The sequence below is a fragment of the Cervus canadensis genome, chromosome 1, assembly GCF_019320065.1.
Source record: "Cervus canadensis isolate Bull #8, Minnesota chromosome 1, ASM1932006v1, whole genome shotgun sequence".
NCBI lineage: Eukaryota > Metazoa > Chordata > Mammalia > Artiodactyla > Cervidae > Cervus > Cervus canadensis.
In genome coordinates, this window is record NC_057386.1 from 9049458 (window position 1) to 9073247 (window position 23790).

Consider the following 23790-nt stretch of genomic DNA (forward strand, 5'->3'; position numbering starts at 1 on the left):
CCAGGCTCTGTCCTGGGAGAGGTGGGCGTGGCTCCTCTGGGGCGGGGGCTATTGGAGCCCCGCCCACCTGGTATAAAAAGGCGAGGGGCGCGCGCGTGCGCGTCTGATGGTGCAAAGCGGGAATGGACGTCTTGGGCGGAAATCACAGGCACGAGGCTCCCTGGAAGAGGATGTCTAAAGAGGTAGGAGGATCACAGGGAGAGAGGCTGGGGCTGAGGAGTGTTGCTCAGACATTAGATGAGAGTTGAGAGAAAAGTTCAGAGTCATTCCTGTGGAGGCTGTTGGTACTGTGTAACAGGTCCCCAAAGCTTTAGCACTGTGATTTATTTTACTTCTCTCCACAGATAGGCTTTTGCTAGCCTGATTTTAAGGGTAGAATACGGAAGCCCTGGCTATGTTAATATTTATAAACCCAGAGGTGGTTGGGGCCGAAGTTCTTAACCTTAATCTGAGGTTATGCAATGTGCAGAGAATGTGCCAGACCTGAAGGAAGCAGAAAGGTTGGTTTTACTGCAGGATGGTCGTGAGAGTTAGAAACCCCATGTGTGGGGCACAGTTCTTGAGGCGCTAGCCTTCTGTGTTGCCCCTTTGCCTGGCAAAGAAATAAAGCCACTCTTCTCTCTCCTCCATTAAAAAAAAAAAAAAAGAAACCACATATGCAAAGCACTCGTTATGATTATCATTCAGTTATAATTTCCTGACTAGCTTTCCTACATTTGAAGCAGCAGTTCTTTCTCAGGTCATGGACATATCTAAGAATGTGATGAGTTATAGATACTGCCCCCAAGAAACTCCATCCTCTGTGTGTGCGCATGTGTGTTTATCTCTCTCTTGTCTTTCCCTTTCTGACACAAACTCCTACAATATGAGAGCACTCTCAGAAACCCATTGCATTACCATTCTTATAGGTAAATAATAGCAATAAAGATAGCAACCCACTCCAGTACTCTTGTCTGGAAAATCCCATGGACGGAGGAGCCTGGTAGGCTACAGTCCGTGGGGTCTCGAAGAGCCGGACACGACTTCACTTTCACTTTCACTTTTCACTTTAATGCTTTGGAGAAGGAAATGGCAACCCACTCCAGTACTCTTGCCTGGAGAATCCCAGGGACAGAGGAGCCTGGTGGACTGCTGTCCATGGGGTCGCACAGAGTCGGACACGACTGAAGCGACTTAGCAGCAGCAGCAGCAGCAGCAATAAAGATGATGGTAGCAGTCACAGAGTGTGCCAGGCATGGCTGCAAACATCCTGTGGGCACAGATGGTACAGATCCAAAGACCACTGGCCAAGAACCCTGTTCAGGGGGACGAGGAGGAAACCCACATCTGAATGGTTAGCTTTTCTTCATGTACGTGCCTTATAGCTTTCAGCCTCACCAGGTGTAAAGCCTAACCAGGCTGAAAGCTGTAGGATATGTACATGAAGTGAAGTGCTATTGTTTTGCTCATTATACAGATGACGGGACTGACTGTAAGAAAGTTGCCCAGGTTAAAAGAGCCTGCAAGTGTTGGAGTTTGGATGGCACTCAGCCCATCTGAGTATAGAACCTAAGACCTTTCCATGACACCACCCTGTCTTCAAATTTCCCAGTCCAGCCTTCTCCCATTTTTGTTTGTTTTATTTGTTTTACGGTTGTTGTGTGTCTGAGCGCTTTCTCCAAAACCTGGTTCCTTATTACTTTCTGAAGTCTGAACATCTAGCTTGACATCCAAGACCCTCCACCCTCCAGCCCCCCTTCCTCTGTGTTTCAGCAATTGAGGCTGGTCAACATTTCCAATCGTCTGACCTTTGATTCCTTGCTCTTCACCTCTGGGCCACTGATTGTGCTGTGACCTTCAGTCAGATTTATGTCCTGTCAGGGAAGATCAGCTTCACATCACTTTCTCTGCATCGACCACCCTAGCTCTCTGGCTTCCTGTGATCTTAGCTGCTGTAGAAGTGGTGCCTATGGTGGCATTCACTGGGACACCTTTGTGCGTCCTCATTTCCCTTTAAGACTGTCCCGCTGCTTAAAGGCAAGGCCACTGCCCTCACTGCAAGTGTCTGACAGCACTTGCAATCTTGTTTCTGTTGTATCTGAAACATCTCCTTAATTAGTGGGGGGAGAATGGGGCCTGGGTTGCCAGGCTGGAGGCTGGAGGAGCTTGAAGGAAGCTGAGGGCATCTTGAGAGATATCAGGGAAGGGGCTTCTCCAGGCAGAGAGGAGCATCCAGGCACATGGAGGGGCGGGGGCAGGGTCTGCGTGGAGGTCAGAGGTCTTACGGAACATTGTATCTGTGTCTCACAGGAGCTGGATAACCAGTACTCCCCCAGCAGATGGGTCGTCCGACTGGGAGCAGAGGAGGCCATGAGGACCTATTCACAGATAGGAAGCGAAGGTACTGGGGGATCTCTCTGTGGCCGCTTTGGGTGGACTTTAGCATGTGGCAGTGGTTCAAGATGCTGGGGTAGGGAGGAGGAGCCTCATAGCCCAGCCTCTCTGGACAGTTCCCAAAGTCCAGGCATCTCATCTGCTCTGGGAGCCCTGGCTGCAGGACCGCCAAGGGGAGGGAGTCTCAGAGACTGTGCTCCACATCCCTGCCTGGTCAGCCAGCCAGCCAGCTATGCCCAGGCCTTAAGGCTACAGTGGCCCAGGGGAGTAGAGTGAAAAAAGGAAGGTGTCCCACTCAGCTGCTGAAAGTGGAATGTTGTTGCTATTTACCAAATCAAAGAAGCTTTTTTTTTTTTTAATGAAATCAAGGCTTGGGAATCTGTAAGCTAGTAAAGTCTCAAGGTTGATTCCCATCCCAGTCCTGGGTCTCCTGAGTGTGTGCTGCCACCTTTTGAGCTGGGTCGGGCAGGCAGTTTCCACAGGGAATGTGTGGGTGAGGAAGCAGCCAGCCCCTCCTGCAAGTTGGAAAATTGGAGGTTGGCAAATGCACTTAGTTCCAGCAGGCCAGATGGAGCTCTACACTGAGATGTAGGGAGAGCTGGAGGGAGAGGCTAGTAGGGGTTTATTCCAGCACATTTCAGCACCTTCCCTGTCCTCATAGAGCTGGAGCTGTGTCCTTGGCTCTTCACAGTTTCCTACCATGCTTAGCTCTACACCAAATATGTCTCTATAGACTCAGTATATATTTGAGTGTGCAGTGATGCCTACGTGAGCAGGTAGCAAACCTGTTTGTCTACTGTAATTGTCTTGAGGGAAAAAAGAGCTGACCCGGTAGAGAAAGGGAGTCTCTCATGAGAAGCAAGGGCTAAGAAGAGACTCTGAGACTCCAGAGTAAGCCCTCAGAGAATGTGTTTAGCCATGCCTCCTGAGAAGCCCTGTGGACAGCTTTACATTCACATCCCACCTCCCTTCCTGTTTTCGATGCTCCAGCAGGCATCTGCGCCATTTCATTGGTGAAGAAGGGGAGTGTGATGATGGGCCAGGTGAGTGAGCAGAGCCATGCATGCACAGGGTTTGAGCCTGTCTCTACTGGAAATGTTGACATTTTGTTCATCATCAACTTTTTTGGCATAAATTCTGATTTTAAAAAATACTGCATTTATATATTATGTGTCTTTGTATTGGTCAGCTCCGGTTGCATAACAAAATGCCATGGGCTGGGTGGCTTAAACAATAGGAATCTCTTTCTCCCAGTGCTGGAGGCTGAGAAGTCCAAGGTCAAGGTGCCAGCTGATTTGGTTCCCTGGTGAGGGTCTCTTCTTGGCTTGCAGATAGATCTCTTCCCCTTGCATCCTCACATGTCAGAAAGAAGAGAAAGAAATGCTCACCTGTCTTCTTATAAGGCCACTAATCCCACCACAAGGGCTGCATCCTCATGACCTCACCTAAACCTAATTACCTCCCAAAGGCACCACCACATTGTTGTCGTTGTTAGTTGCTAACTCTTTGCGACTCTTTGGACTGTAGCCCGCCAGGCTCTTCTATCCATGGGATTTCCCAGGCAAGAATACTGGAGTGGGTTGCCATGCCCTCCTCCAGGGGATCTTCCCAACCCAGGGATGGAACCCACGTCTCCCACACTGCAGGCAGATTCTTTACCATCTGAGCTACCAGGGAAGCCCATCTGCTACCTTGCTGCTGCTGCTGCTGCTAAGTCACTTCAGTCATGTCTGACTCTGTGCGACCCCATAGACGGCAGCCCACCAGGCTCCCCCATCCCTGGGATTCTCCAGGCAAGAACACTGGAGTGGGTTGCCATTTCCTTCTCCAAAGCATTAAAGTGAAAAGTGAAAGTGAAAGTGAAGTCGTGTCCGACTCTTCGTGACCCCATGGACTGCAGCCTACCAGGCTCCTCCGTCCATGGGATTTTCCAGGCAAGACTACTGGAGTGGGGTGCCATTGCCTTCTCTGTTACCTTAGTCCCTCCTAAATCCACCTAGTCATTAGGCTGGCCATCTGAGTTTGCAAATTGTCATTATCCAGAGGAAAACAAAAAATCCCCATAGCTTTATGACAAAAAATGGCTTTGCAACTTGTAGCTGGATGGGTATTGAAATTAGGGTCCTGCCCTCCCATGGATTATCTTGCTGATAATTACATTTCAAAGAGATAGCCCCCAAGGATTCCCATGGAAGTCCAGTGATTAAGACTTCATCCTCCAGTTCAGGGGGTGCATGTTTGATCCCTGGTCAGGGAGCCCACATGCCTCACAGTCAAAAAACAAAAACAGAAAACAGAAACAGTATTGTAAAAAATTCAGTAAAAAACTTTAAAAATGGTCCACATCAATAAAAACCCAAAGAACTCCCAGGTCTTTGAGAAAAACATTTCTAAGTTGTAAAACTGGCAAGAGACTCATTTAGCTTTAAAAAATATTTACATGCATTCCCAAAGGGGTAGAGAAAGGATTTATGATGATGTCTCCTAAAAATAAATTCTCCTAGAAAAGGGAGGGAGGTAAACTCTTTTTTCCTTTTTTGCACCAGGAAGAAGGACATTGTTTTTCTTTTGATCTACTCCATCCTAACATCTTCCACCAGTAACTTGCGGTGTGCACTGTTCTCTTCCAATGAGTAGGTCATATTTATTCTCCCCCAAGACCTGGCCTCTCCCAGGCTAGGCACCTGGGGACGCCTAGGTGAACACGGGCAGAGGGAAGTTGGAAGAACTGTGTCCTCTACCAGTAGCTATTAAATTTGTTTAATAAGACTGTCAGTAAAAATGTTTTTAGAAGTCGTGGCAACGGAAAGAGATTACTGGGAGATGCAGAACAGCAGGGTCTATTCAGCCCCTGTGCGGGCTTAGGGGAATTGCCTCCAGGGTCTGAGCGCACCGGCTTTGTTCTGGGTATCTTTTATATGGCGTGGGCTTCCGGGTCCTAGTGACTTTCCAGCCTACGCAGTTTGGTTGAAGCCGTAAGCAGGCCGGTTCACAGAAGCAGAGGTGGTGAGCATCAGTAAGCAGGCCACTTTACAGAAGTGGAAGCAGTGAGCATAGCAGTAAATTTCAGTTCAGTTCAGTCGCTCAGTCGTGTCTGACTGTTTGCGACCCCACGGACTGCAGCATGCCAGGCCTCCCTGTCCATCACCAACTCCCGGAGTTTACTCAAACTCATGTCCATTGAGTCCGTGATGCCATCCAACCATCTCATCCTCTGTTGTACCCTTCTCCCGCCTTCAATCTTTCCCAGCATCAGGGTCTTTTCAGATGAGTTGCAGTAAACTTAAGCAACTATTTTAGTTTCTTCTTCTTCTTTTTTTTTTCCTCTTCAAAAATACATTGTACAAGAAACTAAATAAAGTGTGTGTGTAACCAGGCTGGGGGCACATTTCCAAACTCCCTGTCCCTCAAGCCACGCCTCGCCCTAGGAGAGCCAATCACCAGCGATGTGGGTGGGGGCCTCGTGATTGACAGCTTCTGCGACTGACAGCCTCTCCGAGGGATCCTCCTACCTTTTAAGGCTGAGTTGGCCCTTTTTCCTTTCCACCAGATAAAACCAAAGGAAAACGACAAAGGCACACAAAATACAGGCCCACTTTTGTTTAACTGTGATAGGATACACATAACTTAAAATGTACCATTTTAACCATTTAATTTAATTTAATTTTTTTTTTTTTTTTCACTTTAACCATTTTACAGTGTACAAGTCAGCAGCATTCAGTACCTTCACAATGTTGTACCACCATCTCCTCTGTCTGGTTCCAAAACATTTTTCATCACCCTGAAAGGACACCTCCCTACGCATTAGGCAGGCCCCGGCTTCATTCCTATTTATGGACGAATAATTTTCCGTTGTGTGGATGGACCGCGTTTTGTTTATCCATTCATCCCGCTGTTGGACATTTGGGCTGTTTCCCCCTTTTGGCGATTGTGAAAAGTGTGGCTGTGAACATTCATGTACAAGTTGTTTGAAAGCCCAAATTTCTTAGCCCTAATTTCAATAGACGCGGCCATTCTACCAAACTGCCTATATTAATATATAAATGTTTACCTGCACATTTTACTTAGTTCGTCATGGACCAGTAGCAAACACTATGGGGCACCCAGTGTTCACAGACCACATTGTAATAGCCCTGCCCTGCACTATCTGAGGCTGGCCATTTTTAGGCAACCGTTGTTTTCTGATTACAAAAGGAGCATTTGCTTACTGAAAAGGATTTTGGAAAATAAAACCATCAATAATTCTGCCACCCGTTGTTCACATTGTAATGTGGTTTCTTCTAGCCTCTTTTTATTTTCTCCTGGAAGAAAGCCTTCTGTTTTAATAGTGTGCAATCCTGGTTTGTTGTGGGGTTTTTTTATGTTTTTTTTTTGGCTGAGCTGCTTGGCTTGCAGGATCTTAGTTACCTGATCAAGAATTGAACTTAGGGCCATGGCAGTGAAATCTCCCAAGTCCTAACCAGTGGACCACAAGGTAGCTCCCTGCAATCTCTCTTTTTTTTTTTTTTTGTTAGTATGAACAGTGTTAAAAATTCTTTCTAGGAGAAGGAAATGGCAACCCACTCCAGTATTCTTGCCTGGAAAAGTCCATGGACAAAGGAGCCTGGCGGGCTGCAGTCCATGGGGTTACATGACTGAGCATGGGTGCATGAGGATGGAGGGAGATGGGTTGGTAGCAATAAAGTGGTAGAACTAAAAAAAATAAAAATAAATAAAAAATAAAAATTCTTTCTAGAAGAGAGAAAATACTGTGTGTAAAATAGACAAGCAACAAGGATATATTATTGTACAGCAGAGGGAAATATAGCCATTATTTTGTAATAACTTTAAATGGAGTATAATCTATAAAATGTTGAATCACTATGTCACACACATGAAACTAATGTAATGTAATATTATAAGTCAGCAATATAGTTCAATTAAAAAATTCTAACCCCAAATAATTGAAAATAAGTACTCAAATACATGTACACCCATGTTCACAGCAGCATTATTCACAATTGCCAAAAGGTAGGAAAAGTTCAAATTCATCCACAGATGAATGGATAAACAAAGTGTGATATGTCCATGCAATGGAATTATTTTGGGCACAAAAAAGGAATGAACTACTGATACATACTAGAACATGGATGGACCCTGAAAACACAGTGCTCATTGAAAGAAGCCAGGCACAAAAGGTCACATTTATATGTATGATTATTATTTATATGTATGATTCCATTTATGTGAAACATCCAGAACAGGGTAATCTGTAGAGACAGAAAACTGTGATTACAGGGGGTGCTTAATGGATTTCCTTCTGAGATGAAAAAAAATGTTTTGTTGTTGTTATTTAGTCGCTAAGTCATGTCTGAATCTTTGTGACCCCATGGACTGTAGCCCACCAGGCTCCTCCATCCATGGGATTTCCCAGGCAAAAATACTGGAGAGGGTTGCCATGCTCTCCTTCAGGGGATCTTCCCCACTCAGGGATCGGGCTTGCATCTCCTGTTGGCAGGCAGATTCTTTTACCACTGAGCCACCAGGGAAGCTTGCATCTCCTGTTGGCAGGCAGATTCTTTTACCACTGAGCCACCAGGGAAGCCCTGAAAATAATGCTTAGAAACTAGATAGAGGTGATGGTTGCAAAACATTGTGAATGTGCTAAATGCCACTGAATTGTTTACTATTTATTTTTTTTAATGACACCATCAATTTTGACTTGTTCCCTTTAAAATGGTTGGGACTTCCCTGGCAGTCCAGTGGTTAAGACTACAAGCTTCCGCTGCAGGGACCTCAGTTTGATCCTTGGTCGGGGAACTAAGATCCCACATGTGGAGAATCAGAAGGAAAGTCGCTTTTTCTCTGACTTTGGTTGTCACAGATTGGGCTAGGAACGAAACATGACTGAACCCCAGAAACCCCCCTACCCCACAACCTCCCAGAGCTTCTCCAGCTTGTCCACTTGTCCTGGCAGATACTCCCTCCCTATTTGTATTCACAGACTTAAAAATCCTGTATTCAACTAGTCATCCCTCCCTCCCACCCACCCCAGCCCCCAGAAGCGACTGATCTCTTTTCACTGTTTCCATTGTTTTACTTCTCCCAGAATAGTTGGAATCACACAGTGTGTAGTCTTTTCAGATCTGGCTCACTTTTATAGAACGTGTTGCTACCTGACATTTATAACTGCTTGTCCCCTCTTTAAGGGGTAAGCCACATATGATGGGGATATTTTTTTTTCCTATTTTATCACTGCAAAATTCCAAAATGGGCACAAGATCGCTGCTTATATAAATATTTGTTTGCTAAGTGAATTAAAAGACTGGGAAGGAATAGTTCTGAAGCTAGATGAGGGGACTTCCCTGATGGTCGTGTGGTTAAGGCGCCATGCTTCCAACGCAGGGGGCGCAGGTTCAATCCCTGGTCAGGGAACAAAGATCTCACATACTGTGTGACTGCTGCTGCTGCTAAGTCACGTCAGTTGTGTCCAATTCTGTGTGACCCCATAGACGGCAGCCCACCAGGCTCCCATCCCTGGGATTCTCCAGGCAAGAACGCTGGAGTGGGCTGCCGTTTCCTTCTCCAGTGCATGAAAGTGTGACTAGCCTCCCCGCAAAAAAAAAGAGTGTACAGAAAATAAATAAATTAAAATAGAGCATAACTTAAAAAAAAAAAAAAAAGGAGCCTGGTGGACCCTAACCGCTTCTTAAATTGCTCCCACAGCACCTGATAAACCCTTGATCTTCAGCTTTCTGACACCATCTGATGGGTCTCCCTGCCCCATGCCTGCATTAGTCTCTAGGGATTCTGGCCCCTGCTCCTCCTAATTGCTCTCACACAATGCTCAGTCGGGTCCGGGGACCTGCAGTTTCTCTCTGTCAGAGCTGTGACACTTTGGACTGTGAGCAACGGAAACTGAATTTTTGCTTTCTCAAAAAAGGAAGTTTGTAATTGGGTTTGTCCTGGGGCGTCCTGTTGAAGCCCCACTGTGTCCCTGCCTGTAGATGCAGACCTGGAGGGCTGGCAGTATTCAGGCTCTGGGGGAGACAGTGAGTCACCCTAGCCTCTGTCCCTGCCCCCAGCTGCCTGCCATCAACCCATCACGCCACCTCCTGGAGAGAGGCAGTTTCTCTGTGTCAGGCTCAGTTGGGTTTTTTAATATCAGAGGGAGACTTTTTTTTATGGGTGACAACAAATCTTGACAGCTGCTTGGTTTTAATTGCTCTTCAACTTAGAGCATACGTCTCATTATCTTTTTCTTAATTTTGGCGCAACATAAATCTCGTGGGTCCATGTGTACTTCCAGAACTCTTGTTTTAATTAAATTGCTCCCCTTTGCTGAGCCTGTGGTATGGGGAGCTTGTCCAGAACAAACACCTTCACACCTGGAGGGAGGGTGGTTGGCAGACCTCTCAGGGAAGGTGACCAGGGGAGCTCTGGGGCCTTTGGGAGGGAGTGTGGGGCTGTCATGGATGAAGAATTCATGTGCTGAAGGGACTTCCCTGGAGGTCCAGTGGTTAAGACTCCAAGCTTCCACTGAAGGGGCATGGGTTCGACTCCTGGTTGGGGAACTAAGATACGCCGCACAGCACAGCCAAAAAAAGAAAAGGAGAAAAAACTGTCTTCCATTAGAATAATTACTTGGGACTTCCTTGGTGGTCAAATGTTTGAGAATCTGCCTTCCAGTGCAGGCAACGCAGGTTCACTGCCTGGTCGGAGAACTAAGGTCCCATGTGCCAAGGAGCAACTAAGCCTGAGTGCTGCAACTGAGACCTGATGCAGCCAAGTAAATAAACAAATATTTTAAAAATAATAATAATTATTATTAAAAAACTCACATGTTGAAGTCCTAGCTCCTAGTGGGGCTTTTATTTTTTTTTACTATTTACTAGCTGATCTCTCTGTTCCATATTCCTATCTATCAAAGGGGGATAGGTCTACTATCATATAGTCATCAGAAGGAGTCAGGAGCTAATTCTTTTTTTTTTTTACTTGGGGCTGTGTTTAGAGAGGGGGACCTCTAAGGAAGGAAAAAGTTAAATGAGGTCAGAAGGGTGGAGTCCCGATCCAGTAGGATTGTTTGAACAGACACAGAGGGTTCGTCTCCCTAGAGAGAGGGAGAGCTGCTCCCAAACCCAAAGAGGCCACGGGAGTCCCCAGCCAGAAGGCCCTCTACCATTCTGGGGAGGACCCTCGCCAGACACCTCCCCTGCCAGCACCTTGATCCTCCCTTCTAGGGTCCAGAACTTCGAGAAATAAATGTCTTGTCATCGAAGCCCTTGGGTGCATGTATGGCATTTCGTTAGGGCAGCCCCAGCAACTGACAGGAACCTCAGATCAACCTCAGCTCAACGGGATGTGATGCAAGTTACACCTGGCCCACACCTGCGGGGCTTCAGGGAGCCCTGGTGAGAGTGGGGGAGAGGAGAGAGGGATCCAGGGTGGTCTCAGTGGGGGCAGGGAGAAAATTCAGGATTCGGGATAAACAGAGAGGGAGCCAAGAGACTTACCTGATGATCTGGTGAGGTTTGCTTTGGCCTAAAAACTGGCACGACCGGTTAAATAAATTAAGGTGCAGCCATAGGACGGAATAGCAAATTACCTGTTTATTGAGAAAGAAAAGAATGAGGAAGCTGTCTATGTACTGATTAGGAAAGCTCTCCAAGAAATATTAAGTGAAACAGACAGAAATACATTTCATATGCTGCCATTTGGATTTAGGGGAGAGAGATTCCATATCCATATTAATAATGACAGTCACCTTGTCCAGTATTTCATGGAAATGGCTGCTGCATATTTTTATAAGCAGATTGTTTCTTCAAAAGAAAAAGTAACGGCCTCTCACTTAATGCTCAGATAGCTCATGGCTTTCGCAGGTACCTACCCGTCAACTTTTCAACACAGTTTACAAAATATGATGGCATTCTTAAAAGACATCAAGTTAGGGCTTCCCTGGTGGTTCAGTGATTAAGAATCCGCCTCGCTCTTCCCCTTCGGCACCCATTTAAGATCCTAATCTCACCATGGGTTGCTGCCCCACGGTGTTACCCATATTGTCAGAATAAACTGAACCCAAAGTCTGACTTCTGCCAAGGTGTCCCTGATGCTAAGATCTGCATCTTTGGCCTGGAGCAGAAGAAAGCAAAAGCGGATGGGTTCCCACTGTGTGGCCACACGGTGTCAGACGAGTGTCAGCAACTCTCCTCCAAAGCCCTGGAGGCGGCCTGTGTTTGTGCCAACAAGTCCATGGTGAAAAACAGTGGCAAAGATGGTTTTCACATCCGAGTGGGGCTTCACCCCTTCCATGTCATCTGCATCAACAAGATGTGTCCAACCTCACCAAGCTGCAGAACAAGGAGCATTGACTGAGGCCCTGCGCAGGGCCAAGTTCAAGTTCCCTGGCCACCAGAGGTGGGAATTTGCCAAGTTTAATTCAGATAAATTTGAAAACATGGAAGTTTTCAACAGTTCATGTTCATGAACTGTACATGTTTCAACAGTAACAGTTCATGCCAGATGGCTGTGGGGTCAAAGACATCCCTAATGGTGTTCCCTTGGACAAATGGTGGGCCCTGCACCCATGAGAGGCTTGGCACTGTCTCTTCTTTACTCATGTCCACCGATAAATCCTACTTTGGTGTCAAAGCAAACAAACAAAAAAGAATCTGCCTTGCAATGCAGGGGACACTGGTTCGATCCCTGGTCCTGGAACATCCCTTATGCCATGAAGCAACTAAGCCCAGGGGCCAGAACTACTGAGGCCACGCACTGAGACTGCTGAAGCCCTTGCGCCTAAAGCCTGTGGTCTGCAGCAAGAGAAGCCCATGGCAAGGGCCCATGCACCACAGTGAAGGATCTAGAGATCCCTGCCGCATCTAGAGAAAGCCTGTGTGCAGCAGTGAAGACCAGCACAGCCAAAAATAAAATAAAAAATATTTTAAAAAATAATTTCAAATTGTTATCATAAATGCAATGCCAAATAAATAAATAAAAATAAATATTAAAAAACATATCACTAAAAAATAACATAAAAATAAAAGCTTTATTGTCTTTGCTCTCATATTTAAAGCTGTAGTCCATCTGGAACTGATCTGATGTGGTATGAGATAAGGGTCAAAAAACTTTTTTTCCTATTCAATTGACCCAACACTATGTATTGAAATATTTATTCATTGCATATCTTGTGGGATCTTAGTTCCAGACTAGGGATTGAACTCGAGCTGTTGGCAGTGAAACCATGGAGTCTTAACCATTGGACTGCTGGGGAATTCCCCACACAATTTTCTTTTAAGTGGTTTTCATGTACCAGGTTCTGTTGTACAGAGGTGGGCAAAGCAAAGCCCTTGTTTTCGCAGAGCTTATGGTCTAGTGAGGGTGGCAGTAAATAAAAATACATATGAAGGATGGATGAATGCTGAGGTCAAAAATAAAGGAGAGAAAGGGGATATACCATAATGTATTTGGTCAGTTTTCTGTTGTAGGTCCCTTGGGCTGTGTCCAAAATGTTTTGCATTAGTGTGAGCATCTTTAAAGCAAGTCTTTAAAAATACTTCTGATTATTTCCTTATAATAACGGATGGACAAGGTCTTATGCACCAAGGAATATGATTTTCTTGGGCTTTGCTACATATTTCCAAGTTGCCTCACAGGAAGAACTTACCAGTTTACACTCCCCCGGTGCCCAGTGGTGATGGGAGCTGAGCTGCCTGGGTTTCAGTGATGGAAGTGGGGCCTTTGGGGGACATTGAAAGTCCATGAACGTAGAGAGTCCCTTCCTCTTCCTGAAAGTGGGGTCCAGCTGCCTGCTTGCCTCTCAAAAGCCAATAAAGAGGTCAGATTGGTGGAAGTGAAAATTTGCTTTATTTTGAATGCCAGCAACTCAGCAGGCGAGGGCGAGGCAGATACCTGTTCAAATGCTGACTTGCCCCCTGAGCTTTTATAGACAGAGGGAGGGAGCTACAGGCAGAAGCAACACAGTCAGCTCTGACAGTCATCTTGAAATTGGTCACCAGTGGTCTGACCAGCATCATCTTGATTGTTTTAGGTATAGTTAATCTTCAGTTCCACAGTCGGTTTGTTTCCATTTCTCTGAGGCCAGTTCTCAGAATTGTGGCAGATTGCATCGTGGCTATAGTCTAGTCATCCTGTAGTTAACTTTTTCCATGTGGTGGGGGCTTTATCTATAAGACAGCTCACAGGATATGGCTCAGAATATAATCAATAGCCCTTGAGAAGGAACTAAAAGTCCTTGCCTATGTTTTATGACATTATTATTATTATTTGGTCTCCTTTGACTGTTTTCCTTTGTTTCTGCATTTTCTCACTTCTCTGATTAAACTTATTCTTTGGCTAATGTTCCACAGACAGAAGGCAGGCAGAGGTCAGGGGGACAAGGACCATAGGGTCCTGCTCTGTTTCACTCCCACCTCTATGCCTTCGCCTTTGATATTTAATTTATTTACCGTCCCTTTCCTCCTTTCTCTTAAGCCCAGTCCTAAGCCAATTTTCACATCACTCTGACCTCTGCCATCATGGCACTCAATTATATATTCATAGTGTTTTATAATCTATTTGTTTCCAGTGATTTTGTATCTTAGTTTCTAGAAGATTATTTTTTCAAATACTTGGAAAAGTTTATACTTCTGGAGCATGTAGCCAAGGGTAGCACACATAATAAACAGGTAATACAGTAGAGATAGAAATGGTGCCGGTCAAGTGCCAGCTCACCAGAGACAGACATCAGAGATAGTACTGCCTCCACTCAGATGGGCCAATCTGATGTCTTTTTAACTATGCATCTGGGAGAATGCTTCAGACCCCGGGCCCAATTACCATGTGAACTTGGGGAAGCACTGACCGCTGAAGCTAGCTGGTTGACTCTAAAGGGCTTTCAGCAAAATAATAATAGAAAGTGGTGCTGCCTGAAGTTGTACTGACAGTGACTTGTCCGTTTCTGGAGATAGTCACCAAGAGGGCCCGGGCCACCGGGAGGAGCCTGATTGATGTCCCCTACGGAGAGGGCGAAGGAGAGAAATTGGACATCTACCTTCCCGAGGCAGTATCTGAAGGTAACTGGGGGCTGGTGGTTGCCCTTGGATCTCTTCTGGGAGCCCTGCCTGCGCCCACACGCCCTTTGTTTTGTCCTACAGCCATGCCTTTCCTGGTGTTTTTTCATGGAGGATACTGGCAGAGCGGAAGGTGAGTCAGGGAATGTGGATGAATGGGGAAAAGGGGAGAGTCATCTTTGCCTGGCCTCCTCCTTTCCTGGGACCACTGCAACAACTTACTACAAACGTGGGGGCTTCCTACAACAGAAATGTCTTCTCTCACAGTTCTGGAGGCCAAGAGTCTGAAATCAAGGTGTGGGCAGGGCCGCGCTCCCTCTGAAGGCTCCAGCTTCTGGGGGCTCTGTGCTTTTCTCACCTTGTGGCTGCATCACTTTAAACTCAGTTTTCATCTTCACGTGATCTTTGTATGTCTGCATCTCCCTCCTTCCTCTCATTTCTGTTACAACATCACCGGTTATTGGGTTTGGGCTCATCCTAAATCCAGGATGACCCCATCTCAAGAGTCTGAATTATGTCTGCATAGTGTGTGTGCTCGGTCACTGCAGTCATATCTGATTCTTTGCGATCCTATGGACTGTAGCCCGCCAGGCTCCTCTGTCCATGGGGTTCTCCAGGCAAGAATACTGAAGTGGGATGCCATGCCCTTCCCCAGGGGATCTTCCTGACCCAGGAATTGAACCCCCATCTCCTGAGTCTCCTGCATTGCAGGTGGAGTCTTTACTCACTGAACCACCTGGGAAGCCCATATCTGCATAGACCCTATTGCAAATAAGGTCACATTTACAGGTACCAGGGTTTAGGATTTGGACATGTCTTTTGAGGAAGGACACTGTTGAACCCACTATATTCAGTGAAAAGCATGTTCAGTCTACTCTCCAATCATGGAAAACCACAGTGACTAACCATCCCATTTTGCTCAGAACTGAGTGGTTTCCCAGGGCTTGGGGCCTTTAGCGGTAAAAAAAGAGGGAGTCCCAGGCAAGCTGGGATTGGCCCCAGTGGGTACCCTAAGATAAGCAGAGAGGTATTTGGGGCCTTCACGGACACTATTGTTCCCTAGGATCATACTAACGAGTTGCTGGTTATAGGATCTACTGCCCTTCGACCATAGCAATTTAACGCTCCATTTATTGCATTTTTACCCTTTGCCTTGTGAAGCTCCCTGCATGTCTGATCTCCTTCAGTTCTCAAAAACAGCATCCTAGGAGAAAGAACATAATTATCTCTATTTTACAGAGGAAGAAACTGGGCTTAGAGGTTAAATGCAGTCTCTAGGGCGCCACATGTGATGTGGTAAGGACAGAGCTCACTTCTTCCCTTACCGCACGGGGTCAGAGAGGGCCAGGGCGCTGGGTGGACCAGACGCCGAAGCAGCCTAGTGGCCAAGTGGCCTCCAGTTAAGTCTTTGTCTCCTTCTGCAGTAAAGACACGTCAGCCTTCATGGTCAGCCCACTGACATCACAGGGAGTGGCCGTGGTGATAGTGGCTTATGACATTGCTCCCAAAGGTAATGAGGGTGGTCTTACAGGTACAAGGGCCATTGGGATTTGGAGGGGAGAGAGCCCCTGATGGAGCCTGACTCAGCTCCTGTCCTCTGCACAGGCACCCTGGACCAGATGGTAGACCAGGTGACCCAGAGCATCGTTTTTGTCCAGAAGCGGTATCCAGGCAACCAGTGGGTATCACTGCAAATTTTCCTTTTATCAGACTGGGTGGGAGGACAGTGGATTCATCTCCTTGGATGCAGCCCAGCCATTCCCTCTGGCTTTGGAGCAGAAGGCAAATGGGGACCCCTCGATACTGGCCTGTTGTTTTGGTTACACTGAAGTCAAACTCTGCTCTCCGCTCTGACCCACTGAAGGGGAATCTACCTGTGTGGACACTCTGCTGGGGCCCAGCTCGCTGCCATGATGCTCCTGGCCAACTGGATCAAGCATGGAGTCACGCCCAACCTCAAAGGTTTCCACGGGGAGTGAGTCTGACTAGGCAGCCTTCACCCTACCCTGATGGGCCTAAGGGTCTATACCAGTTGCTTGAAATCTCAACAGCTGTGAGCCGCTTGACCTGGGGGCTTTGGGCGCAGGGAGCAGGGCCTGCTTTGCTGCTTCTCTGCCCTTTCCCTTGTCTTGCCCCTCTGGCCCTGGAGGCAGGTTGGCCCCATATTGCCCCATCCGGTGCTTACAAGAGGCCCAGTCTGGGTGGGGTGTTGGCCCCACCTGCAGCCTGGCTCAGTGACTGTTCTTTACCTTCACAGGCTTCTTCCTGCTGAGCGGGGTCTACGACCTGGAGCCCATCATGCACACCTCTGAGAATGCCCCCCTCCTCCCGACCCTGTAAGTCACTTGTCCCCTCATCCCCCTCAGCTGGCCTGCAGCCAGTGAGGAGGGCCAGGGCTGCAGCAGAGGCTTTCCTCTGTCCTGACCACACCTCCCCCCACACCAGGGAGGATGCTCAGAGGAACAGCCCGCTATGGCACCTGGAGACGGCCCCCACCCAGCCCGCGGATCCAGCCTGCCGCATCCTGGTGATTGTCGGCCAGCACGACAGCCCAGAATTCCGCCGACAGTCCAGGGAGTTTCATCAGGTGCCCCAGGCGCCCCTCTTGGCTCGAGGTTGAGGGTCGTGCAAACTTACTATCTTTGTTTATTTCACCCAAACGGACCCTGTGATACCAGTCATTTCTTCAGTAAATACTTAGTGAGCACCTGGTACACGCCAGGCAGGTGCGAGAGCCCTTCTCCACCTCCACCCGCCCTCCCCCAACGAACCTCATGTTTCCTTTCCCTCATTTCTCTTACACAGACGTTGTGCCAAGGAGGGTGGAAAGCCTCCTTTGCAGAGCTCCACGATGTGGACCACTTTGAAATCCTTTGGAATCTAACCCAGGAGGACTATGTGCTCACCCAGGTAGCGTGCATCCCTTCACTGTGGACAGAATGTGTCTTGGCATAGCCCCTACACTTGAGGCGAGGTGGGCAGACAGAGGGTACAGAGAGTCCCCTCGCTGGCTCCTTGGCATCCTGGCATCCAGGGCACCTGATGATAAGGATCGAGGGCCACTCTTGCTTCCTGAACTTCACTCCCTCTGAAACAGCCCCAGGTGATCTGCAGAGGCTGGTCCTGGGGACACCAATGGGATGTGCATGGGGACAGGCGGGTATGAGAAAGTATTAGCCTGCTTGTATGTGAGCACAGATGCAATGCCAGCTCCATGGGGATAGGTTGGATGGATTTGACCGCATGAATGTTTAGTACAAATTTAATGTGGTGAATTCTTTTAAAAGTCTAAATAATAATTTTTATAATAATAAAAAAAGGTCTAAGGACAAAAGGAACCCTTCTACACTGTTGATGGAATGTAAATTGGTGCAGCCACTGTGGAGAACCGCATGGAGGTTCCTTAAAAAACTAAAATTAGAATTACCATATGATCCAGCAATCCAACAATTCCACTCCTGATTTATGTCCAGGAGTGGAATTTTTGTTTTGTCCAGAAAAGACAAAACTCTAATTCGAAAAGATACATGCACCCCAGTGTTCATAGCAGCACTATTTATAATAGCCTAAGTGTCTACCCATAGATGAATGGATAAAGAAGACGTGTTTTATACAAACACACTCAAACACCGGAATTTTACTCAGCCATAAAAAGAATGATATAATGCCTTTTGCAGCAGTATAAATGGACCTAGAGATTATTATACTAAGTGATGTCAAAGACACATATCATATGATTTCACTTGTATGTGGAAGCTTAAAAAACAATACAGGTGAACTTATTTACAAGACCAAAATAACTCACAGACAAGAAAGCAAAGTTACAGTTACCAAAAGGGAAGGAGGGAGATAAATTAGGAATTTGGAATTAACAGACATGTAAAATAAACAGCAAGGACCTACTACTGTATAGTAGAGGGTACTATAGCAGAGGGAACTATATTCAGTATTTTGTAATAACCTATAATGGAAAAGAACTTTAAAAAGAGTATATATATATAACTTAATCACTTTGCTGTATACTGAAACATTGTAAATCAACTATACCTCAATTTAAAAAATTATTTACAAAAAATCAAAGGATAGATTGGGGAAAATATTTTCCATGGACACAGAAAATACACAGTTACAACTTTCTCTTTTCTTTTTCTCGGCAAGTGGGTACCTGATTAGCTTTGCTTTTTTTTTTTTTTAATGTTTACTTTTTCCCTCCAGTTTTATTGAGTTAAAATTGACATACAGAGCTGTATAAGTTGAAGGTGTACGGCTTAATGATTTGACTTACAAACATCATGAAATGAATCACGATAGTTTTAGTGAACATCTGCCATCTCGTAGTTACAAAAGAAAAGAAAAAGAAAATTTTTCCTTTGTGATGAGAATTCTTAGGATTTATTCTGTTAACAACTTTCATATATAACATACAGCAGCGTTAATTTATCACATTGTACATCATGTCCCTAGTGCTTATTTATCTTATAACTGAAAGTTTGTACCTTTCACCACCTTCCTCCAATTCCCCCTCCCCCCACCCCTGATTAGCTGCCAGCACAATAGGCCTTTTATAGCATTCAGGTTTTTGGTTTGGTTTGGCTGCTTCGGGATCTTAGTTCCCCGACCAGCGATTGAACCCTGGCCCTCCAAAGTGAAAGTCCAGAGTCCTAACCACTGGACTGCCAGAGAACTCCCTATAGCATTCAGTATTAATTCACATACTTAATATCCCTACCACACAAAGAGCACTTTCAAATCAGTTGCTGTTTAGTTGCCAGGTCATGTCCAACTCTTTCGCAACCCCTTAAACTGTAGCCCACCAGGCTTCTCTGTCCATGGGATTTCCCAGGCAAAAATACTGAAGTGGGTTGGCATTTTCTTCTGCAGGGGATCTTCCCTACCCAGGGATCGAACCCACGTCTCCTGCATTAGCAGGTGGATTCTTTACCACTGAGCCACCAGGGAAGTCCTTCAAATCAATAAAATAGTTCTTTTTTTTTTCACTGAAATTTAGGTGATTTGCAATAGTATGTGTAACATAGTGATTCGATATTTTTATATAGCTTATACTCCATTGAAAGTTATAAAATATTGGCTATATTCCATGCACTGTATAATATAACCTTGTAGCTTATTTATTTTATATATAGTAGTTTGTACCTCTTATTAAGTGTAATAAGAGCAGGTCTTATTTCTCTTTAAGAACAGAAATAAATAGAAAAATGGACAAAGAATAAGTGATAATTAAAAAATAAATATAGATGGCCAGTAGACAGGGTGGAAGATTAAAATGCACTGTTGATCATAGGGCTTCCCTTGTGGCTCAGCTGGTAAAGAATCCGCCTGCAAAGTGGGACACCTAGGTTCGATCCCTGGGTTGGGAAGATCCCCCAGAGAAGGGAAAGGCTACCCACTCCGTATTCTGGTCTGGAGAATTCCATGGACTGTATAGTCCATGGGGTTGCAGAGAAGTCGGACACAACTGACCGACTTTCACTTGCACTTCACATTGATCATAGAAATGTAACTGAAAATGAGTCCTCTCCCACCTCTCGATGGAAATGTTCTAGTATAATTATGTCCGGTGCTGATGAGGATGTGGTGAAGTGGGGGAGGCTTCCTTGGTCCTTCTGGTGGAAACACATGTCGACTTGATGTTCCTGGGGTACAGCTTGGCAAAATGGATGCGAGTCTACTGACCCAGTAATTCTGATGCTTAGAATTTGTTTTCAGGATAATCAGAGAAACACTGAAAGATAGTCTCTACAGCTTCATTAATGTTCAAAATTTGGAAACAACCTAAATATCTAATGAGGTTAAATTCTGATATAATCAGGTAATAGATTGAAGTTTGTGAGAATTACTTAGGATATGTTAAATTGATTCAAAAGTAAGAGCAAAAACACAAAAAATAACTAACCTAACGTCTCCCTAGTTTTATGATACATACACAGCCAGACCCTTAGAAGCATGTATATGCATCTGAAAAAACCATTTACCAGTGGTGTTTGTTGCAAGTGCCTTTAAAAAAAAATCCATTTCCATGTTTTCTACCATGAACATGTGTTACTTTTTTAAATGAATACTCCTTGTTTAATTAATTTATTTATTTGGCCATGCTATGTAGCATGTGGAATCTTAGTTCCCCAGCCAGGGATCGAAGCCCATGCTCCCTGCATTGGAAGCATGGAGTCTGAGCCACTGGACCACTATGGACGTCCCTTGTATTTCTTTTTTAACTGAGGAAAAAAACAAGCATTCATAAATGTGTGTACATGCATGCTCAGTTGAGTCTGACCAGGGGATCTTCCCAACCCAGGGATCCAAAATGCGTCGCCTGCATTGGCGAGCGGACTCTTTAACACTGAGTCACCTGGGCAGCCTTAGCCATAAATGACATCTGCTTTTAAAAAACCTAATAAATATTTTAGATTTGGGAAGCCATATGGTCTCTGACAAAACTACCCAACTCTTGCCATCGCTACTCAAAAGCTGCCTTGTGGGCTTCCCTAGTAGGGAATCTGCCTGCCAATGCAGGAGATGTAAGAGATCCAGGTTGGATCCCTGAGTTGGGAAGATCCCCTGGAGGAGGAAATGCCAACCCTCTCCTGTATTCTTGCCTGGAGAATCCCATGGACAGAGGAGCCTGGTGGGCTACAGTCCATGGGGTTGCAAAGAGTCAGACACAACTAAAGTGACTTAGCATACACATGCTCCAATAAAACTATTTATGGATGCAGAAATTTGAATGTTATGTAATTTTTACATGTCACAAAAAATATCCTTTGTTTGATTCTTTTCCCCAACTGTTAAAAAATGTCAAGCCATTCTCATCTTGTGGTTCATAGAGAAACAGGCAGCCAGCTGGAGGGAAGTATATGTTTGGTTCATGGAAACATTTCAAATGAGAGGTGGAAAGGAGCTCATTTAAGTTACATTTCTGTGACCACAAAGGCAGCCTGTTTCTTTAATCAAATTCCTTCCCAAGAGATCCTCCCAAGAGCCTCTCCAACTCCGGAGCTATTGTATTTTTTCCTTCCTGCTGCAGATTATCTTGAAAACAATCTTCCAGGAGTCCTAATGACACCTGAACCCTGCCGCCGCCGGCATGTATCCCGACTGGGAAGCTTCTCCGAGAGCCCCACCGCTTCCCTCTCCTGCTGGCCTCAGCTCTACCCAGCAGCGCCTCTGTTTGTTCACTCGCCCCCCGGCCAGAATCCATTCTTCTCGCTGCTCTGAACCTGAGTACAGATCTCCATGGCCCGCCCCCCGCCTGGATCGAGTGGGCTCCAGGGAAGGTCTGGCCCAGGTCCATGCTGGGTGTGTTGCCCAGAGCTGCCCCGCTGGCTGAGAAGGTGAAGCAAAAAGGACAACTCGCAACCAACACTAAGAGAAAGAGCTCCCTAAACCAGTCTTTGTTCCTTTTTTGTTTATTTTTTTGCCAAACCACACGGCCTGTGGGATCTCAGTCCCCAGACCAGGGATTAAACCACAACACCCCCTGCACTGGGAGTGTGCAATCTTAACCACTGGACTGCCCAGTGGTTAAGGGAAGTCCCTGCCCCCTCCCCCCCTTTTTTTTTTTGCTCCACTTTTTCATGTCTGCTCAGTCCTGGGCTCCACCTGACGTCTGGCTTCATCCCAGAAAGCCCTGGGATGTTATCCTCGGGACTAACACTTTGACCGGATTAGCCCTGGTGGCTCGGTGGTAAAGAATCTGCCTGCCAGTGCAGGAGACATGGGTTTGATCCCTGATGCAGGAAGATCCCACATGCGGTGGAAAAGCTAAGCCCGTGAGCCACAGCTATTGAGCCTGTGCTCTGGAGCCCGGGAGCCACAGCTGCTGAGCTCACAGGCTACGACTACCGAAGCCTGCATGCCATAGAGCCTGTGCTCCACAAGAGTGGCCACTGCGCTGAGGCCCTCACGCCACAGCTGGAGGGTAGCCCCCACTTCCCACCACTGGAGAAGAGCCCGCACTGCCATGAAGACCCAGCAGAGCCAAAAATAAATAAGTAAAATAAAAACCCAAGTAAGCTACGAGGATTTGTTGTACAGCGCAGGGGAAATAGCTGATATAACAACTATATATGGAGTATAATGTTTAAAAATTGTAAATCAGTATGTTTGTATACATTGAAAGTTAATTTATGTAATAAATTAATATAAATAAATATATATAGAATATATATAATAAATAATTATCAGCCATGCCTCAATAAAATCTCAATAAATGGTTCTGATTAGAAAATATATACATATGTGTGTATATGAGTGAGTGTGTGTGTGTGTGTGTTATAAAGAGAGAAAGGAAGAGAGTGAGAATGATAATACGTATCGGCAAAATGTAAACAATATCTGAGTAAAGGGTACATGATTATTCCTTGTACTATTATTGCAACTTTAAAATGATAAAAATAAAAGTCACCAAAAAGTGGAATTTCCCTGATGGTCCAGTGGCTAAGACTCCACACTCCCAGTGCAGGGGGCCCAGGTCTGATCCCCGGTCAGGGAACTAAATCCTACATGACTCAACTAAGAGATCCTACATGCCACAGCTAAGACCTGGTGCAACCAAATATATAAGTAAAATAAATAATTTTTAAAATTTAGATGTTAAAAAATGGACCCCAGACATAGGAGGTTGGTGACAATAATGTCAAAGGCGCAAAATGGTAGAAGCTGGTTTTGATCAAATTTGATACAGCCAAAAGCTGATCCATGAATTTGAACTTTTGTTACAAAATCCTACAGAAATTGTTAATGGATAAAGTTTCAGTTGCGGAAGATGAAAGAAAATGTTCTGGAGATGGATGGTGGTGATGGTTGCATAGCAAAGTGAATGTACTTAATGCCACTGAGCTGAACACTTAAAAATGGTTGAAATGGTGGTGATTGTTTTGTAATGAGTTAGAGCATTGAGTCAATATGGTGTGCAGCTGGAACAAACATACAGTTGTAGGTCAGTTATACTTCAATTTTAAAAAATGGCTAAAACAATTTTATATTATGTATAGTTTACCATATATAATTGTGTGTGTGTATATATATAATAGAATGATAGAAGGGAAAAAAATGCAGATATTCTAAATTCTTCCACTTAATTATACCCCTTTCAGTTGGCATAGAAATGAAAAGTAACCAAAATCCAAAATGTTGAGATTTCTCTGTATATACAATGTTATCACATATAGCAACTTTGCTATGTACATTTTATTCATGTTAAATATGTTACTCTTATTGTGATAAAAATACAAGTAATAATTTTTCTTAAAAACCTTATGGAAAAGACCTAAGCAGCTGAAGTTTTCAGTAAAATAAAATTTTTAAATGGAAAATAAGTTGGAACATGTTGGTGCCAAATAGAAAATGAATC

At 45.4% G+C, this 23790-nt stretch overlaps 1 protein-coding gene across 9 annotated transcripts; it reads left to right on the top strand.

Annotated features, from left to right (window-relative positions):
• Window positions 1-50: 50 nt before the first annotated feature.
• On the top strand, window positions 51-23362 carry AFMID (arylformamidase). 9 transcript variants are annotated; one of them, XM_043462266.1, is made up of 12 exons: window positions 51-182; window positions 2290-2380; window positions 3364-3416; window positions 14315-14423; window positions 14505-14553; window positions 15845-15930; window positions 16008-16098; window positions 16285-16382; window positions 16678-16756; window positions 16866-17007; window positions 17226-17330; window positions 21463-23362. In XM_043462266.1, the coding sequence occupies exons 1-12, from the start codon at window positions 123-125 to the stop codon at window positions 21493-21495; spliced, it is 996 nt and encodes a 331-aa protein (XP_043318201.1). In that variant the 5' UTR covers window positions 51-122; the 3' UTR covers window positions 21496-23362. The 9 variants fall into 9 exon arrangements, with proteins under 9 accessions (XP_043318201.1, XP_043318204.1, XP_043318207.1 ...); XM_043462269.1 differs by having other exon boundaries at window positions 16026-16098; XM_043462272.1 differs by having other exon boundaries at window positions 14319-14423.
• Window positions 23363-23790: the final 428 nt, after the last annotated feature.